Here is a 21,021-nt window from a genome sequence, read left to right as displayed (position 1 = left end):
ATTGATTTATATATATATATAGTGAAGATTGGAGTAGCCGTGTTAGTCCAGTAAATAAGATGCTCAAAAAACAAAGTATTGCAGTATGCCGTGATACCTTTTTTATTGGACTAACATAATATTTCAAAGACAAGCTTTCGAGAGTTTTCCTCTCTTCCTCAGGTCTGAGGAAATACTAATCAGAATTGCGTCAGACCTGAGGAAGAGAGGAAAACTCTTGAAAGCTTGTCTTTGAAAATATTATGGTTAGTCCAATAAAAAAGGTATCACGGCATACTGCAATACTTTGTTTTTTGAGCATCTTATATATATATATATATATATATATGTCTATATATGTCTATATATGTGTACATATATATTATTTAAATGTGTATATATGTATTTACAGTCATATATATACATATAAAAAAAATTAATAAATATGTACATAACTATAGACCTATATGTAAGTACATTAGACCTTTGCTATTAAGTAGATGAAAACATGATAAAACATATTTATGCAATATTCATATTTAATAAAGATTTTAACTATGTATTTACTATTAATAATTCACATTTGCTAATGCAAATATGGTATGTTGTTTGTGCGATGGGTGCTAGGTTTCTTTTCAATAATGTTTTTCTCTCCATTGACTTCTTTAGGGAATGCGAAAATGTGATGTTGTTTGCGCAATTTGGGGGCTAGTTTTTTTTTTCCACTTTTTTTTCTCCATTGATTTCTATGGGGGGAATACATGAACACACACAGGAAAACTTAAGGTTGTTTTTTTTGCTAAGTTTTGTTAACACTAGCGCAAAATACGTTTATGCAGGAAATCTTAATACTAGTAGAGTTTTTTGCGATCGTGAAAAAAAATTACATACCGCATCACTTGTAATCTAGCCCTTTATGTTTAAATTGTTTTTGTCAGCTACCCCATGCAGAGTGATTTGATATATTTGATATAGTAACTTTTTTATGGGTCTTACAATCAAGTATATTAGGTTAAAAAGCAAATTGTATACTTGAAAAAATTATAAGTTAAAAAATATGACGCCGGGTATCAAAGAAAATAACATTTATTAAACTTGCAATTTGATGAACAGCATATAAATGCTGCATATATATGCTGTTCATCAAATTGCAAGTTTAATATTAACATATCAAAGGTTATAGATTTCTGTTGACAAAAAATCATAAATGTTATTGTCTTTGATTCCTGGGCATCATATTTTTTAACTTATAATTTTTTCACACATTTGAAGGTGAAATCATAGTTAATGTATATCTTTATTTTTCTAATTACAGGTACTTGGAGAAGAAACGGTTGCTTTTCCCACGTTTTTTCTTTGTATCGGATCCTGCTCTTTTGGAGATTTTAGGTCAGGCATCGGATTCTCACACTATCCAGGCTCATCTTCTTAATGTTTTTGATAACATAAAATCAGTAAAATTTCACGAGAAGGTAAGAAATTTACATTCGTTAAAAGTTTCTGTTAAAATTAAAATTTTCAAGCTTGCATATCTATGAAAATATATAATTGCGCCTAAATTTTACAGTTTTGTAGCTATTACTGGATTACTAGCTATTAAGTTGGTGAAGCCATTTTAAAGTTATTTAATGTAGAAAAAGTGCTGTTTTGCGTTTTGTGGTCAGTTCTACAGCTGCAATGGCTGAATGTATTTTCATGAAACTTAGCATGCTTTTTTTTTTTTTTTTTTTTAGCCCTTTTGTAATTTAAAGTTTATAACTTCTATTATTTTTAAGCTAAGTCATACATATTATATTTTGTTTAAAAAAGTCCACAGTCCAATACGTTCAATTATGTCCCTACATGACACCCTTAGCAGAGAGCTTCTTCTTCTACGCATTATAAATGTAGCTGGGATGCAGAAGTCTATTAGCAGGGGGATCTCATAGGGTTTAACTGAAATCTCACAAGATTTCTTAGTAAACGTAAACTTAGGAGGTAACTAAAATGACTGTGCTGCACATGCCAAATGCATATATCGCATGTCTTGGGCTATGCCTGCTAAATGAATGGTTAAAGTTTCTTTAAAATGGAATGTGGCTTCAGAGGAAATTTTGAATTAAATTATCTTCATTTTTTACATAGAGATGTTAAGGTGATGTTTTCTAGTCAGCTTTTTACAGTTATACTGCATAACTTTCAAGTTTCAAGTGATTCAAAATGAAAAGTAATGAAACTCTCTGGAATAGTGAATCTTGCAGGATATAAATTAAACTGGAATGCTTTCACTATAATTTAACTTGTATTTGCTTCTAGTTCAGTAACATAACTTTCCTGTAAGGTAAATAAGTGTATTGTGGACTTCACCTGCATACTGCTGGCGAAGTTTAAAGGATGGTAAACACTTGAAATTATACTGTATATCATAGGTAATTGTGTCATTTATGATGTCTTCGATAATAACATAAATTTAATTAGCATTGGCTAAGGGCTAAGTAGGATTTAAAAGGGACATTAAGCACAATACATTTTATAAGCATCCTTTTAGTGCTGCCATGTTGAGATCATGCTTTCATTGCATTCTATTGCTGATGTGTTTGCACATATGCAGCAACTCTCTGAAAGATACCTGCATTGAAATCTAGGTTCCAAAATGGATGCAAACATAATAAAAGGGAGGTGCATGAAATATATTTGTTTACTGTTCCTTTAGCATCCAATTTTTTTTTTTAAGACGTATATCCCAACAATGGGCCAGATTACAAGTGGCAGACTGGTGTTAGTGTGAGCCGCCATAAGCAATGTCGAAACCACGCTAACTTGCACACATATTACAAGTTAAAAGTAAACACATTTGCTTGAGTGCAAACACAATTAACACTTGTCAGATTAAGGCTAAGGCTTATAAAAAAAAAAATGTTCACCAAACACAAGACAAATACTTTAAAATAAAGTGTTACATTTTTTATAAGGGTTCAAAGGTATATGCTATATGACAAGGTATTTTAATGGAAAGGGCTATAATGAACATATACAGTATATATGTCTAAATATGTGTATGGACGAATATTTAAAATATAAATATATATATTAGATGTAAAGACATACATATAAACACATATAAATACATATATACACATGTATAAACATATATACACAATTGTTATACACTTTGGAGCCCTTTCAAATAACTGAAAACATAAAATAAATATTTAAACAATTAGAATATTTAATAATGTTTTTAACTCTATGTACAGTAAATATTTTACATTACAGTGTTCTTCACATAGTAGAACATGTTCTTTTTATTTTTAAATATATATTCCTATATATATATATACACATATATATTTATATATATATATATATATATATATATATATAATTATTATTATTTTTAAATAGAACATTTTCTTGTATGTGAAGAACATTTGGTTTTAGTTTAGCAGCACGCTCTATTAAAGTCTATAGGGAGAAGAAGTTAAAGCGGTCGTGATATCCAAAGTCTTAAAGTCAACTTGTAATACACACGCTAACCCGGAGGCATTAAAACCTTACTTCTATTGAAGTTTGCATGCAAGCAAAAGTGGTAAACAGCATGCCACTTGTAATTTAGCCCAAAATGTATCTATTTTTAATACGTTGCAGTAATGCAGCTGTTCAATTTTTATAGAATATGCAGATTTTGCAGGCACCTTGTGGCATTCACCCAATAAAAGTTTTATTTAAAGGACTGCTGAGCTTTTTTCTAACTGTTAGCTTCAATGCTATTTGTAGTAACATAACTAATATCATCTTTGATTTTATTGATGATGTCATGTATGATGTCATTGCTGTCACAAAAATGTCCCAGAGTGGTTGACTTAAATTTGCAGTTTCCTAGCATTTCAACTTTTGCATGAAAACGTAAACTCAGTCATTAAGTTTATTGCAATTGCAATGTATTGTTTATAGATAACTAAAATGCAAGCTTTGTTACAAACAGAAATGATGGTTTACCAATAAATAATTTTACATTTAAATAGGTATATGATCGGATACTGTCCATATCATCTCGTGAAGGTGAAACTATTGAGCTAGAAAAACACGTCATGGCAGAGGGTAATGTGGAAGTTTGGCTTAATGCTCTTTTAAAGGAATCACAGTCATCCCTACACCTTGTGATTCACCAAGCAGCAGCTGCAATTCAAGATAGTGGACTTCAGCTGACTGAATTTCTTTCTTTTTTCCCTGCTCAGGTAACCGCTTCAGAATTTCTTTTTGTTGAAAACAAAATTACTGGAAGAAATGAATTTACATTCTTCAAAATTGTGATATTTGGAGGACTTATCTAAATTTTATTAGCAAATAAAATTATTTGTAGTTGGTACAACACAGATTTGAGTGTAGCAGAGATAATATGGAAAATAAACAAAAACTGTTTTGTAAACTGAAAAAAAAAATTGTAAATAAGACTAAAAGTATTTGCCTTCACAAACCAACCATCTAGTCTTTCAGAACAGATGTGACAAGAAAAACTGCACAAAAAAGTATTTTTCATCAGATGGTGAGAGTCCATGAGACATCATATGTGGTAATTATCCTCCAGACCACAAGAAGGAAGCAAAAATATGCTCAAGCTTTATATCCCTCCCACTTACTCTGAATCGTCAGTCATTGTTTTCTCCAATATTGAGTGAGGGAATTCTAAAGTGTTGATCTACATGTCATTGATAGGTGTTCTCTAACCAATCTGAGACCCATTTCCTCCTCAGAGTGCCTACAAAGGACAGAGGGATAGACAAGGGGGTCAATTTATCAAATGTTTTGCATGCACATAGTATAGAATTATGCAACATTAATTTTAACATAAATTGGCCTTTTAATGAAAATAATTTTTCACAGCTGTTTCACCAGGTGGCCTGCTACATGGTTTCTAAACGCAGGCTATTATCTCTTCCATTTAAGAGCAAACTTCTGTTTGACCAAAAATCCATGAGTCCAGCACCCAGTCCTTATATAAACTTATTGAGAGTGCACGTTGCTTATAGGGTCTCTGCTCACCCCCTATATAAAATTCTACAATCATAAGACAACAGCACTTTTGTTTAAAAAGGGAAAACGGTTCTTTATTGTGATGATATGACCATATAAAGTGATGTTATGGGCCACACTGAGCCCTTAATCATGCTATCAATACAATGGTGACAAAAATATTTAAAGGGACTGTCTACTTGATTCCCCAGCTTTGCATAAACAACATTGTTATATTAATATACTGTCACTCTCTTGCTGCAAGTTAGGTTTTTGTTTTTAAGTTAGGTTTATGGAACACAACTGCTGATATTGTTTTCTTATAACTTTATATAATATGTGCATATATATATATATGTATATATATATATATGGGTTTTGTAATTGGAGATTTAGAGATAGACTTTTATAGTTGTAAAAACCTTCTATGTAAATACCCGCTGATTTAATATACATCAATGGTAGAATAAAGCTTAAACTTTACAATACAACTTAAAATGTAATGCACAAAACAAATTGGAAATATATACACCAACTAGGAGAGTATAAGTATTGACTGAGTAGTAATAATGCCCCAAATGGTAATCTATAGTATTGCAGGAACAAGTAAACACAGAGAGTGCTATGAGATAGGTGAGACCTGGTGATAGATGCAGCTGCACAGTATTTAGGTTACAAAGAGAAAATATAAATAACGAACTTGAACAAGTAATGCCTTTAGCATGCAAAAGGCATCTGAAACTTGAGAATAAGAGATTTGCAGTCAAAGAGACATTGAGAGATCCGGAGACTGTGTTAGAGAGCTAGTCAATAACCAAGCAACATAGAATGGTGCAGCTACTATTTATTAAATAAAGAGGCGGTGTGCAAAAGGTAAGGTGAATCCAGGTTAAAGGACCAGAAGGATAGTGAGAATTAAAGGGGCAGAGGAAAATATATGACATATACTTTATAAGACTGCCTGTTTTCATGCCCTTGCAGGTCATCCTTTATCCCTGTGCTATTCTTTAGCTTTTTACAAACTTGCATACAGCCAGGCAACAACATGTTCCCTCACGTGGAGAATGAAAATGGTTATGCAGGAATCAGCACTAATTGGCTAAAATGAGGCTTAGATACAGGTGATCATAGAGGTAAAAAGTATATTACTATAAAAGTTTTGGGTATGCATACTGGGGAATCGGTAATAAAGGGATTATCTATCTTATTAAACAATAACGGTTTTCAAGTAGACCCTTTTAAAGCCTTCAAGAATAAATCAACTACTTAAACTTACAGAGGCATTCTATCTAACATATAGTTATCTTTGCTGACATACAGTGGTCAAAATCCAAATGCAAAAAATCCTATAAAATCATATATTCTTCATTGCGTCTGTTGATCAGAACATATATCACATGTATTATAGAAGATTATATATTTTTCTTTATATACACAATATATTGTAATAATACATGTAAATCATAATCTACTTCTAATAGAAAACTTATATTAAGTTATACGCTCTCTGGCAGTACTAGTCGTCTCACCTATATCACAAACTCAGTTTTGCATGTGAGTAGCCTGCTAATTCAAGTTTTTTGTTTTTCCACATGTCTGTGCTCGATATTTCCTTCTAATCATAAGATTACAATAGGAGCAATTCAGGCAAGGATAACTCCCTTTACTTTCAGTTGTTAAATAACTGACACTATGGGGCCCATTTATCAAGCTCCGTATGGAAGGGCTGTGTTTCTGGCGAGCCTTTAGATTCGCTAGAAACACCAGTTATGAAGCACCGGTCTAAAGACCGCTGCTCCATAACCTGTCCGCCTGCTCTGAGGAGGCGGACAGAGATTGTATGAAATCAACCCAATCCAATACAATCGGGTTGATTGACACCCCCTGCTGGCGGCCAATTGGCCGCGAATCTGCAGGGGGCGGCATTGCAACAGCAGTTCACAAGAGCTGCTGGTGCAATGCTGAATGCGGAGAGCTGATCGGATCATGTCGGGCAGACATTTGTTAAATAGGCCCCTATTGTTCTTGCTTGTGCCAATATCAACCCCCACTAATTTATCCCACAAGTTTTTTAGTCTCCTGTATGAGGGTATGGAGTATAATTTGAATTCTTTCAAATGTGGATTAAAATTAACCAATATGTACCAGTTTTCATTTATTATTCTAAATATTGTATCACTCAATGTACTAAATTCAGACACAAAACTAACGCATAGATTTAGAGTTCTGCGTTAGCCGTCAAAACCAGCGTTAGGGGGTCCTAATGCTGGTTTTTACCGCCCGCTGGTATTTAGAGTCAGTCAGGAAAGGGTCTAACGCTCACTTTCCAGCCGCGACTTTTCTATACCGCAGATCCCCCTACGCCAATTGCGTATCCTATCTTTTCAATGGGATCTTTCTAACGCTGGTATTTAAAGTCTTGGCTGAAGTGAGCGTTAGAACTCTAACGACAAAACTCCAGCCGCAGAGAAAAGCCAGGAGTTAAGAGCTTTCTGGGCTAACGCCAGTTCATAAAGCTCTTAACTACTGTGCTCTAAAGTACACTAACACCCATAAACTACCTATGTACCCCTAAACCGAGGCCCCCCCACATCGCCACCACTCTATTAAATTTTTTTAACCCCTAATCTGCCGACCGCACACCGCCGCCACCTACATTATCCCTATGTACCCCTAATCTGCTACCCCTAACACCGCCGACACCTACATAATATTTATTAACCGCTAATCTGCCCCCCCAACGTCGCCGCTACCTACCTACAATTATTAACCCCTAATCTGCCGACCGGACCTCACCGCTACTCTAATAAATGTATTAACCCCTAAAGCTAAGTCTAACCCTAACCCTAACACCCCCCTAATTTAAATATAATTTTATCTAACAAAATAAAATAAATCTTATTAAATAAATTAATCCTATTTAAAGCTAAATACTTACCTGTAAAATAAACCCTAATATAGCTACAATATAAATAATAATTATATTGTAGCTATTTTAGGATTAATATTTATTTTACAGGCAACTTTGTATTTATTTTAACTAGGTACAATAGCTATTAAATAGTTATTAACTATTGAATAACTACCTAGCTAAAAGAAATACAAAATTACCAGTAAAATAAATCCTAAGTTACAATTAAACCTAACACTACACTATCATTAAATAAATTAAATACAAATACCTACAAATAAATACAAATAAATACACTAACTAAAGTTCAAAAAATAAAAAAAGAACTAAGTTACAAAAAATAAAAAAATTATTTACAAACATTATAAAAATATTAAAACAATTTTAAGCTAATTACACCTACTCTAAGCCCCCTAATAAAATAACAAAGCCCCCCAAAATAAAAACATTCCCTACCCTATTCTACATTTAAAAGATACCAGCTCTATTACCTTACCAGCCCTTAAAAGGGCCTTTTGCGGGGCATGCCCCAAAGAAAACAGCTCTTTTGCCTGTAAAATAAAAATGCAACCCCCCCCCACATTAAAACCCACCACCCACACACCCCTACTCTAACCCAAACCCCCCTTAAATAAACCTAACACTACCCCCTGAAGATCTTCCTACCTTGAGTCGTCTTCACTCAGCCGAGCCAAATTCTTCATCCAATCCGGGCGATGTCTTCATCCAAGTGGGGACTGAAGAGGTCCATCATCCGGCTGAAGTCTTCATCCAAGCGGGGGCTGAAGAGGTCTTCCATCCGGCTGAAGTCTTCTATCAAGCGGCATCTTCAATCTTCTTTCTTCCGGCTCCATCTTCATCCCACCGACGCGGAACATCCTTCCTCCATGACGAACTCCCGACGAATGAAGGTTCCTTTAAGGGACTTCATCCAAGATGGCGTCCCTTGAATTCCGATTGGCTGATAGGATTCTATCAGCCAATCGGAATTAAGGTAGGAATAATCTGATTGGCTGATGGAATCAGCCAATCAGATTCAAGTTCAATCCGATTGGCTGATCCAATCAGCCAATCAGATTGAGCTTGCATTATATTGGCTGTTCCGATCAGCCAATAGAATGCGAGCTCAATCTGATTGGCTGATCCAATCAGCCAATCGGATTGAACTTGAATCTAATTGGCTGATTCCATCAGCCAATCAGATTATTCCTACCTTAATTCCGATTGGCTGATAGAATCCTATCAGCCAATCGGAATTCAAGGGACGCCATCTTGGATGACGTCCCTTAAAGGAACCTTCATTCGTCGGGAGTTCGTCATGGAGGAAGGATGTTCCGCGTCGGTGGGATGAAGATGGAGCCGGAAGAAAGAAGATTGAAGATGCCGCTTGATAGAAGACTTCAGCCGGATGGAAGACCTCTTCAGCCCCCGCTTGGATGAAGACTTCAGCCAGATGATGGACCTCTTCAGTCCCCGCTTGGATGAAGACATCGCCCGGATTGGATGAAGAATTCGGCTCGCTGAGTGAAGTCGACTCAAGGTAGGAAGATCTTCAGGGGGGTAGTGTTAGCTTTATTTAAGGGGGGTTTGGGTTAGATTAGGGGTATGTGGGTGGTGGGTTGTAATGTTGGTGGGGGGGGTATTGTATGTTTTTTTTACAGGCAAAAGAGCAGAATTCTTTGGGGCATGCCTCGCAAAAGGCCCTTTTAAGGGCTGGTAAGGTAAAAGAGCTTTACAATTTTTATTTTAGAATAGGGTAGGGCATTTTTTTATTTTGGGGGGCTTTATTTTTTTTAGGGGGCTTAGAGTAGGTGTAATTAGTTTAAAATTCTTGTAATCTTTTTTTATTTTTTGTAATTTAGTGTTTTTTTTTTTTTTGTAATTTAGTTTAGTTGATATAATTGTAGATAATTGTAGGTAGTTTATTTAATTAATTTATTGATAGTGTAGTGTTAGGTTTAATTGTAACTTAGGTTAGGATTTATTTTACAGGTAATTTGGTAATTATTTTAACTAGGTAGCTATTAAATAGTTATTAACTATTTAATAGCTATTGTACCTGGTTAAAATAAATACAAAGTTGCCTGTAAAAGAAATATTAATCCTAAAATAGCTACAATATAATTATTATTTATATTGTAGCTATATTAGGGTTTATTTTACAGGTAAGTATTTAGCTTTAAATAGGAATAATTTATTTAATAAGATTTATTTTATTTCGTTAGATAAAAATTATATTTAACTTAGGGGGGTGTTAGGGTTAGACTTAGCTTTAGGGGTTAATACATTTATTAGAGTAGCGGTGAGGTCCGGTCGGCAGATTAGGGGTTAATAATTGTAGGTAGGTTGCGGCGACGTTGGGGGGGGGCAGATTAGGGGGTAATAAATATAATATAGGGGTCAGCAGGGGTTAGGGGCAGCAGATTAGGGGTTCATAGGGATAACGTAGGTTGCGGCGGTGTACGGAGCGGCAGATTAGGGGTTAAAAATAATATGCAGGGGTCAGCGATAGCGGGGGCAGCAGATTAGGGGTTAATAAGTGTAAGGTTAGGGGTGTTTAGACTCGGGGTACATGTTAGGGTGTTAGGTGCAGACATAGGAAGTGTTTCCGCATAGGAAACAATGGGGCTGTGTTAGGAGCTGAACGCTGCTTTTTTGCAGGTGTTAGGTTTTTTTTCAGCTCAAACTGCCCCATTGTTTCCTATGGGGGAATCGTGCACGAGCGCGTTTTTGAAGCTGGCCGCGTCCGTAAGCACCGCTGGTATTGAGAGTAAATTATGCTCTACACTCCCTTTTTGGAGCCTAACACAGCCCTTCTGTGAACTCTAAATACCAGCGGTATTTAAAAGGTGCGGGGGGAAAAATACACGCGTAGCTAACGCACCCCTTTGGCCGCAGAACTCTAAATCTAGCCGTAAGCTTTTTCTGTCCCTGTATCCGTTCCTTTTTGATACATTTGGGGCCAGATTACAAGTGGAGCGCTTTTTAACACTCCCACTTTAACTGTGCTAGAAGTTAGGCTTTTTGTGCTCGTCGGGTTGCGCTTGTATTATAAATTGAAAGTAAACTGCCCTGACAAGCACAAAAAGCCGAACTTGGCATATCGCATGTGCTTTCCAAATTCCCCCATAGAAGTCAATGGAGAAAAAAAAACTAACACCCTACTCTCACGCAAATCCAATGGCATATTCTCGTGTGCGCTAAGCCGACATGAAAATATGAATGTTTCACATTCCAATGTTCTTCACATATAACAATATGTTTTATTTATTAATAAATAAATATTTCTATATTTACATATATAACAGTCTAATATATCTCCCTGTACTTGAAAGTTATGGGGAAAACTACTGTTTTTAATCCTGAAGGTTAAAATAAAATATACATAATAGTGACAGTTTGTTTAATAGCTGTCCCCAAACTAAGTAAGCGTAAGCGTAAATCTGGGGTTTTAACTCAGGTTCACAAGAAATATTTTGCACATTTACCTAAGATAACTAAGGTTCAGAATTGATAACATCTTCTCTGAAGGTTTTTTTTATATATAAAGACCTTAGGCAGATGTACACCATAGAACATTCTTATGTGATCTATTCTGTATGCACATTTATTTATCATGCAGACACTGAGCATTAATTATGAATATTTTCATTTACTTTGCACTTGGTGAGTATACACAGTCTCTGCTTTTCTCTGGACATGGATTTACAAGTATCTAATGTGTACCTGTTGCTCTGTGTTTTACTCCTTAGTCAGGAATGCCACATAACAGTTTAACTATGTGCAAATACTTAAGTAGGTACATGTATACTTAAATGGATATGTTTCTACATTTCAGGTTTCTACCCTAAAAATAGTTCTCTTTGAAGCAGAGTCCCTCTGACTGACCAGCAGTCCTATATAAATGGTGTCTATGATCTTTAAGAGCGCAACATTTACAAAAGGAAATGATTTGGAGGATAGGGGCATATTTAAGCCTAGTACCTGTGTCAAGAGATTTTTTTTTTCTTTCAACTATTTTATTAGTTTTTTATTAATAATAACAGAACAATAGAACAGTGCACAATGCTGACAAATGGTATATGGTTACATAAGTTTGTTCTTCTATAAAAATATGCATTTCAACCATCTATATTTTAACACAGTCTTGGAGCATTCAGGTGATCAGACAAATATTACAGACATAACAGTAGTAGTATAATATACCGTGTCCCATGCTATCTATTCCAGTACACTACAAAAAATGTATTTCAAACACTATAGAGTCTGTCTACATTTGTAAATCTTTGAGGATCACCAAAAAGAAAAAAAGAAATGGTTGAGGAATGAGTAGGTTATTGAAGAGGTTCTATAGGATACATTTTTCTTTGCTTACGAAGTAAGCTCAATGGTATAAGGGAGGGGGGGAAGGGGGACAGAGCCAGCAAAAACTCAAAAAGGCTGAGGTTGGAGGGTAAGATGAAAAAGATGTAGTTGTAATTTTAAGGCTGGGCTGCTATCAAAAATATATAACATTGTGGGGAGAATTAAGATCTATGCACCTAGAGTCGACCATATAATGTCCTCAGTAAGCAGTGTCTCCTCTCTGGGATCATGTCAACATTAAACCACTATAGTAAAATGATATGTGTGGTATCTCCCCTCAGGGGTTGCTGTCACCACTGGACGGAGACGGAAAAGGGGTATTGGCTATGACCCACTCTATCCCATAGAGTGAAAAAGGGTGAGGGGAGATACCTTTTTAATGTAGGTTAGAATGCAGTGTGTAAGTAAACAAGGATTATGGGAACATAAACATAGACTGGCGGGAGCCTCGTAAGCAAAGTGTAAGGGAGTTCACATCTATACTAATGTAACTTGTAGATTTACATGACGCCTAGAACTACCTCAAGAGGTTCCTCAAAATATTAGAGAAGTGTACATACCATGAGAGGCAAACATAGAATGTTGAAACAGACAGTTGCGACGGAACTATAATTGTCAGAAATGGCAAAGCTGATAGGAGAAGACTGTGCTAACAAGTAAATGACTGTTGTCTCCAACATACAAGTGTGTAAGAAACAGGATCTATATATGGTCCTGTGTGAACTTAGATATAACTATAGACTAGCGGCTTAAGTAACCATAAAACTTTTATCTTCCTAATTATTATCTGCAGCATATGATGCCTCTTGCATCCTGTCATTGCCTCACACCTTGTACTCAACAGGACAGCTACCTATAATATAAAACTTGACTAAGGATTTACATGGTATTGGGCCTCTATAAGGGGGCTAAACTATAAGCATAGGACCCTCTAATAAAAAGCAAGGAGTCTCATATATATATATATATATATATATATATATATATATATATATATATATATATATATATATATATATATATATATATATATATATATAATACTGAACATTAGAAGAGGCGTATGCAGGTTTAAAAATAAGATGTAGCTGTAATATTAGTATAACATCCATAATGCCATATCAATAGACCTTCACACCCAGGTACGGGCCTTATGCCCGGGCTGGAGGTAGATTTACTGTAATAGTAGCCATAGCATGGCCAAAAAATAGGCAATAGGGCTCAAGCCCAAACCATTCTCGACACAAAGCAGGATTGGCCTCATCTGTCTTAAAGTCCTGCAGAACAATATTGAAAACAACTATTGGTTGTCAAGTAATCAAACAATGTTCTCATCGACACCTATGTAGCACGTAATCCAACAATAATGAATTCGATGTGATGCTATAGAATTATGATTATATAGATGCCAGGAAATATCAGCTGGATATGAGGTAAGTGGTAAAAAGGATTAATGCATATTAGAATATATTAAGACCTGTATTAGTTAAGGACTAAAGTTCAGCCTTACCACCCATATAAACTAACGTATTAACTAATATAAAGGTCAGTAAAGTATTTCAACAAGCTTCCACATGTTGGGCAACTGAGATATCCACACTCTCCCTTATTATAATAAGTATATAAAGTATATAATAGAAAGGCTCAGTATTTGAGCACCACCAGTATAGTAGAGCTAAGATTATTGTAATTGGATATAGTTATATATATATATATATATATATATATATATATATATATATATATATATATATATATATATACAGTATCATATATACCTGCTCAGCTTGATATGATATAAACATATAAAAATCATTTTGCACACCCTTATACAGATATATATATATATGTTATGTACTGCTACACACAGATAAAATTGAGGCAGTATGTCAAGATACTATATCAGATCAGCACATATATTAATAAGGATATGCTATAAAAAAACAAATATTAGAAAAATATGAGGAGTATTGTCCATCCGAGTATCAAACCTATATTGTGTCCTAGCGGTGGTCTATTGACACATATATCAGACCTAAGGGTCATCATCAAAAGGATAGAAGTTGAACAATTAAATGTGTCTCATTGTGTAGATAGCCTGTTTTGTATAGTGGGTATCTAGGTAAAAAATCCCATGAAGAGCCAGGAGACCCCTCAATAGTAGATATCCTCTATCCTTCTCTTCCTAGCCCACTCCATACTTCAGCGGTCTAAACCTCTTCATTGCGGCAATCTTCTCAATAAAGCTTGGCAGAGTGGTCTCTGCTGGATTCTGGCCTACCAAGTGGTCTTCCTGGGTCACACAAGACTCGCTAGCCGGGGTGTCAAGAGAATGCAGTCGCAAGTCCTGCAGCCTGTGTACTGGAAGCAGCGGGTTTCTACTACGTACCCTAAATGAAAAGAACTGCCCTGGACTGGGCATCAGGCATGGGCATAATCATCCATTTGCGATATCTGTGTAACTACCCCCAGATTTACTTCCGTAGCACAGGGTGACTTTTCTGTGGCATGCGTGCAGAGGTCCATGGCTGTGGCAAATGCATTTCCTGATGCATCAGATTCCCCCAACTTTTGTGTAGCTCGGGTAGTTGGTGATCGGTGAGGCTGCATTTTCATTAGAGTACTGATCAGCTCCAACTTAAGCTGTTGGAAGGAAGTCTCTATGCTATGCAGGATTTTTCTCTCCCAGTCATCCATGTCCGCCATACTCCCTTTTAAGTCGCACAGAGCCAAAAACAAGTAGTCCACGTTAGCTCAATTAATTCGTCTCATCAGACAGGTTCAGGATATATTCGGCCATCCAGGTACCGGGTACTGTACCATTAACTGTAGCAGCATTTGAAGTTTTACCAGCTATAGTATTAGGGGAAAATCACATGGCGGTTGCAAATCCTGGTAATGTAACTTTCAATCATACTCTTTGACTCCTCTAGTAATATTCAGTAGCTGCTTGAGCTCTAGGGGTTACTATAACAGTATTTGAGCATATATTTACTACTTAATCCCCTACATTAGATCCAACAGCTAGGAGCTATTGAAAAACACATCCGTCCATGTCGCTAGTTGGCTCCGCCCCCAGAGTAAGTTTATGACTACTAAAGACCTCTAGGATTCTTATCTGCACTACCCTATATATAGGGATTATTTTCAGTTCCTGAGGTTTTGTATATCTGCAAAACTCTATCTGCCAGTTTGCCACTTTGTGTGGGATACACTCTTACCGGTAATCAGCATCAGGACATTCCAGTTGCTCCTTATCTGGCTAATAACTAGTGCAAGCTTATTTTCTGTCAACAGCTGTTGCTCTTACTCTCAAACCTTTGTTGGAGTATCAATGTACCTATAGCTCCTTATATCCTGCTATGAGGTTAGCATAATCATAATATGAATCTATTTTCCTGACAGAGCTTTGCATTATTAAGATTCTTAGGGTGTGACTCTTCCTACAATTAACTCCATCCATTGGTAGCTCAGTGCATGGAGGTGGTGGATCGTTTGATTGCTGCTCAGTCGCAGTTCCCCTATTTACTTTAGACCCCTTTAATGGCTATGCTACATTAGTAGGTAATGAATTATCTACATTTGGCACACAGATTGCTTTGGATTTCTCCATCAGTCAATCTTTGTCTTAAAGGGACAGTCTAGTCAAAATTAAACTTTCATGATTCAGATAGGCCATGCATGTATTTTTGAAAAGTTAAACCTAGGTAGGCTCAAACCGATTTTTAAACCGTTGAAAACTGCCTCTTAGCTCAGATCATTTTGAAAGTTTTTCACAGTTACAGTACAAGTTCATGTACATCATATAGATAACATTGTGCTCACTCCCGTGGAGTTATTTAGGAGACTGCACTGATTGGCTAAACTGCATGTCTGTCAAAAGCACTGAGATAAGGGGGCAGTCTGCAGAGGCTGAGATACAAGGCAATCACAGAGGTAAAACATATATTAATATAATGTGTTGGCTATGCTATACTGGGGAATGGGTAATAAAGGGATTATCTATCGTTTTAAACAATACAAAGTCTGTCTTTTTCCCTTGGGACAGCCTTCCTTCTCTAGTGTTGGTCAATTGTACCAACGGACTCCGCTCTCTCAGGCTGGGGGGAAATCTGGCTTTCTTAAAGATTGCAAGTAAATGTTTGGTATCACCCTGAGGCAAGGTTACCAATCAACATTCTGGAATTTCCGAGTGATCTAGTTTATCTGTTTCCAGTCAGACAACATTTTGGTGGTGGCCTACACAGTTATCACAGAGATTAACTGCAGTCCACTGGCCTTGCAGGAAGTGTCTATTACTCTGTCTTGGGCAGAAAATAATTATAGATCCCTATTGGTAATGACAATACCATGTGTGAACAATTGGGAGGTGGATCATTCCAGCAGTCGATCGGGTCATTCATGGGAGTGGTCTCTCCATAGAACATTTGTGATCGCTTATTGATCAATAGGCTTACTGGGCATATGTATAATTGCCTCTCTTTTAAATCTCACACTTCCAAGCAATTCTACAAGATCACAAGATCCTAGGTTCACATATTAGTCACCTTGGTATGTACTTGGGACTTTCATCAAGCATACCTGTTTCCTTTGTTTGTTTTTATCCCAAGTGTCTTTCTTAGATCAATCAAGAGTCAACGTTAGTAATATTAGTTGGTCTAGCCTGGCAACACAGGACTTGTTACGTGAACCAACTGCATATGTCTTCTTGCTTTCCATAGCTCTTTTCCTCTGAGACAGACTCTGTTGTCTCAAGGTTCTCTTTTCTATCAAGAGCTCAAATCTCTAATTTAAAGGTGTGGAGTTTGAATGCCTAGTTTTGGAACATATAGATTTCTTTGATTTAGTCATTAAATCTTTAATGCAGGCCAGAAAGCCTGTAACACAAGAGATTTACCACAAGATTGGAAAGCATACTTAAAAAGATGCTTTTGCAGAGGGTTTTCTTGGTAACCCTTAAAATTTCTAGAATCCTTCAGTTTTCCAAATTCTCTGGTAAAGGGCTTGCCTACTATTTTCTGCCTTACCTCGTTTTCATAAGAAGTAAGCAAATTTACACCTAGATTACGAGTTTTGCGCTAAACAGGGTGCGAAACTAACGCCAAAAAAGTTGCGTTATTTCACTCTCCATAGCTCCATACTGCACAAAAGCCAAGGGCTGCTTTGACGTGCTCAAAAATAGACATCAATGGGGAGAGAGTGTTAGAAAAAAAACTATCACCTGAAGTGCGGAACAAAAAATCTCTGTAACGCAACCCCATTGATGTCTATGGGGGAAAAAAGTTATGTTTAAACCTAACACTCTAACATAAACCCCTAGTCTAAACACCCCAAATCTGCCGCCCCCAACATTGCCGACACCTAAATAAAGTTATTAACCCTTAATCTGCCATCCGACATCCCTGACACTAATAAAAGTTAACCCCTATTCCGCCGCTCCCGACATTGCAACACCTAAATAAAGTTATTAAACCCTATTCCGCCGCTCCCCGTCATCGCTGACACTATAATAAAGTTATTAACCCCTATTCCGCCATTCCCGACATCGCCAACACTAATAAAAGTTATTAGCCTCTATTCTGCCGCTCCCGACATCGCCGATACCTAAATAAAGTTATTAATCTCTATTCTGCCGCTCCCCGACATCGCTGACACTAAATAAACCTATTAACCCCTTAACCCTTCGGCCCCCCACAGCGCCGCGAATGACTATAAAAACTATTAACCCCTAAACCGCAAGCCCCCCCACATTGCAGAACACTAAATTAAACTATTAACCACTAAACCTAACACCCCCTAACTTAAAATTATAATTACAATATAACTATCTTAAAATAAATAAAAACTTACCTGTAAATAATAATACATAAATAAACTATAAATTAACCTAACATTACTATTCTAATAAAATAAAAAAATACTACCATTAAAAAAATCTAAATTACAAATTTAAAAAAAAAATAACACTACGAAAAAAATTACAAAATCTAAAATTACAAAAAATAATAAACACTAAATTAAGAAAAATAAAAAACACTAAGCTTACAAAAAATAATTAATGAAATTATAAAAAATAAAAACAATTACACCTTATAAAACCCTATAAAAATAAAAAAGCCCCCAAAATAAAAACACCCCCTAGCCTACAATAAACTACCAATAGCCCTTAAAAGCGCCTTTTGTAGGGCATTGCCCTAAGTTAAACAGCTCTTTTATCTGTAAAAAATACAAAGTCTCCCAAACAGTAAAAAACACCACCCAACCAACCCTCCAAAATAAAAAAACCTAACCATAAAAAAAACTTAAGCTACCCATTGCCCCTAAAGGGGCATTTGTATGGGTATTGCCCTTAAAAGGGTATTCAGCTCTTTTTCACTGCCCTTAAAAGGGCATTCAGCGCTTTTCCCAAAGCCCTAATCTACAAAAAAAATAAAAACCCCAAAAAATGAAAAACAAAACCCTAACACTAACCCAAGAATATCTACTCCTGGTTCCTGAAGTCCGGAACATCCATCTCCATCCAGGCGGTGAGAAGTCTTCATCCAGGTGGCGATATCTTCATCCATCCATCTTCATTCATCCATCTTCTATCTTCATCCTGGTGGTGCGGGGCGGAGCCATCCTGGAAACCGATCCCATCCCGCACGGAGCGTCCTCTTCATATGGTCACCGCCGTACACGGAAGTTAAATGTAAGGTAGCCGTTTCAAAATGGCATGCCTTGCATTCCTATTGGCTTATTTGAATTTTCAAATTCAAATCAGCCAATTGGATGAGAGCTTCTGAAATCCTATTGGCTGCTCAAAACAGCCAATAGGATGAGAGCTACTGAAATCCTATTGGTTGTTCAAATCAGCAATTTTTTTAATTTTTTTTGTTTTTTTTTAAATTAGATTAGGGTAGGGCTTTTGGAATAGCTGAATGCCCTTTTAAGGGCAATGAAAAAGAGTTGAATGCCCTTTTAAGGACATTGTCCATACAAATGCCCCTTTAGAAACAATGTGTAGCTTAGGTTTTTTTTAGTTAGGTTTTTTATTTTGGGGGGTTGGTTGGGTGGTAGGTTTTACTGTTGGGGGGACTTTGTATTTTTTTTTACAGGTAAAAGAGCTGTTTAACTTAGGGCAATGCCCTACAAAAGGCCCTTTTAAGGGCTATTGGTAGTTTATTGTAGGCTAGGGGGTGTTTTTATTTTGGGGGTCTTTTTTATTTTTATAGGGCTATTAGATTAGGTACACACAAATTTCAAGGATGCACTGGCAGTCAGTGGAATGTTCAGAAAGTTTTATTCGAAGAAAACATTAAAAGTTCATGAATGAACAAAGCGTGATCCCAAGACAAGTGAGAGGTGCTTGTTCCACCCCAAGGACTGCTTGCTGACGCGTTTCGGCTCCAAAGGCCATAGTCGTAGCTGCAGTCACTTGCTCTAATGATCAATAAATATCAGTTAGAGCCAGCTAATAGGATAAAAACAAATACTCCCTTTTTTTTTTACTTGGGGCGGAACAAGACACACCTTTTAAAGTCTAAATGTCTGTATAACATAATGAACAATTTTTAACAAAATCAATATATTCAAAGTAAGACTTAAGACTTGAGACTCACAATATAGTGCAAAGTTTTACCCATACAACAACAGCAGTAAAGCTAAATGAATAAATATACTTATTGTATTATAATATTACAGTGCAAGACAATATTATAATGTGGAAACTCTTTTGATCTAACATAACATAGTTATAACCCTTGGTAAAAACTAGAGACATAAAACTTAATTAATGTGAAAACATATATATAGTTTCTCTGTTATCTAGATAATTTACATGTCAAGGGGAACAAATGTAACCTTGTTACTCATAACCGTACAGAGTATACTGAAAGCACATACAAAAAAGGATCCACAGTCCATGATTATATGTGTGATCTCCCTAAATAGGGTACAAATTATATGCTCTCATGTAGAAAGCTCATGTCCAAAGATGCAGTAAACCAAATCAATATGCTGAGCTATAGAGAGGCTTCATATAACTCTATAGATGATGACAAAAAGATTCCTTGTATTGTTTTCTGTATAACACACAACACTATTGAAAATACAAAAAAGAATACAAAAAAAACACATTATTGAAATGGTTAGATGAAATTCTACAACCCATAGTTAAGGAATTGCCCAGTTATCTATATGACACAAAACAATTGCTGGTGGAGATGGATCAGTTACAATGCCGCAAAGAATATGGGTGGCTCACGATAGATGTCACCTCACTATACTCATCCATCCCTCACAGCAAAGGTTTGGAGGCTTTGAGTTTTTTCCCGGAAAAGTACACAACATATGATCAGGGATTTCATTCCTATATATTGCATGTGACTAATTTCTTGCTAAAACACAATATGTTTCTTTTTGAAGGTGTCAATTACCTGCAGAGATGTGGGACAGCTATGGGGGCCAAGTTTGCCCCCTCCTATGCCAACCTTTTCATGGGTTGGTGGGAGCTGTCCCACATCTATGCATGTGATGGACACTGGAAGGAGAAAATCATATATTACAAACGATATATAGATGACCTTTTGGTCATCTGGAAGGGCAATGAGACAGAAGCTATCAGATTTGTTGAAGTCTGGAATGACAATGATACAGGTATAAAGTTCACACATGAGTTCAACACATATAATATTAACTATCTGGATGTGAACTTGTCAGGTACAGACCAAGGAAAAATCATGACTAAGATATACAGAAAGCCTATAGCGGGGAACACTCTTCTCCACGCCCAG

The 21,021-nt window shown here is 36.2% G+C and overlaps 1 protein-coding gene across 1 annotated transcript in view; it reads left to right on the top strand.

The window, feature by feature from the left end:
• DNAH5 (dynein axonemal heavy chain 5) overlaps window positions 1-21,021 on the top strand; it is a 1,563,391-nt gene that overhangs the window by 984,513 nt on the left and 557,857 nt on the right. The window contains 2 exon segments of the mRNA XM_053715797.1: window positions 1,295-1,451; window positions 3,984-4,196. Of these exon segments, the coding sequence (XP_053571772.1) occupies window positions 1,295-1,451; window positions 3,984-4,196 (370 nt within the window).

This window comes from Bombina bombina, chromosome 5 (genome assembly GCF_027579735.1).
Source record: "Bombina bombina isolate aBomBom1 chromosome 5, aBomBom1.pri, whole genome shotgun sequence".
Taxonomy (NCBI): domain Eukaryota; kingdom Metazoa; phylum Chordata; class Amphibia; order Anura; family Bombinatoridae; genus Bombina; species Bombina bombina.
This window is presented reverse-complemented; position numbering and strand designations above follow the sequence as displayed.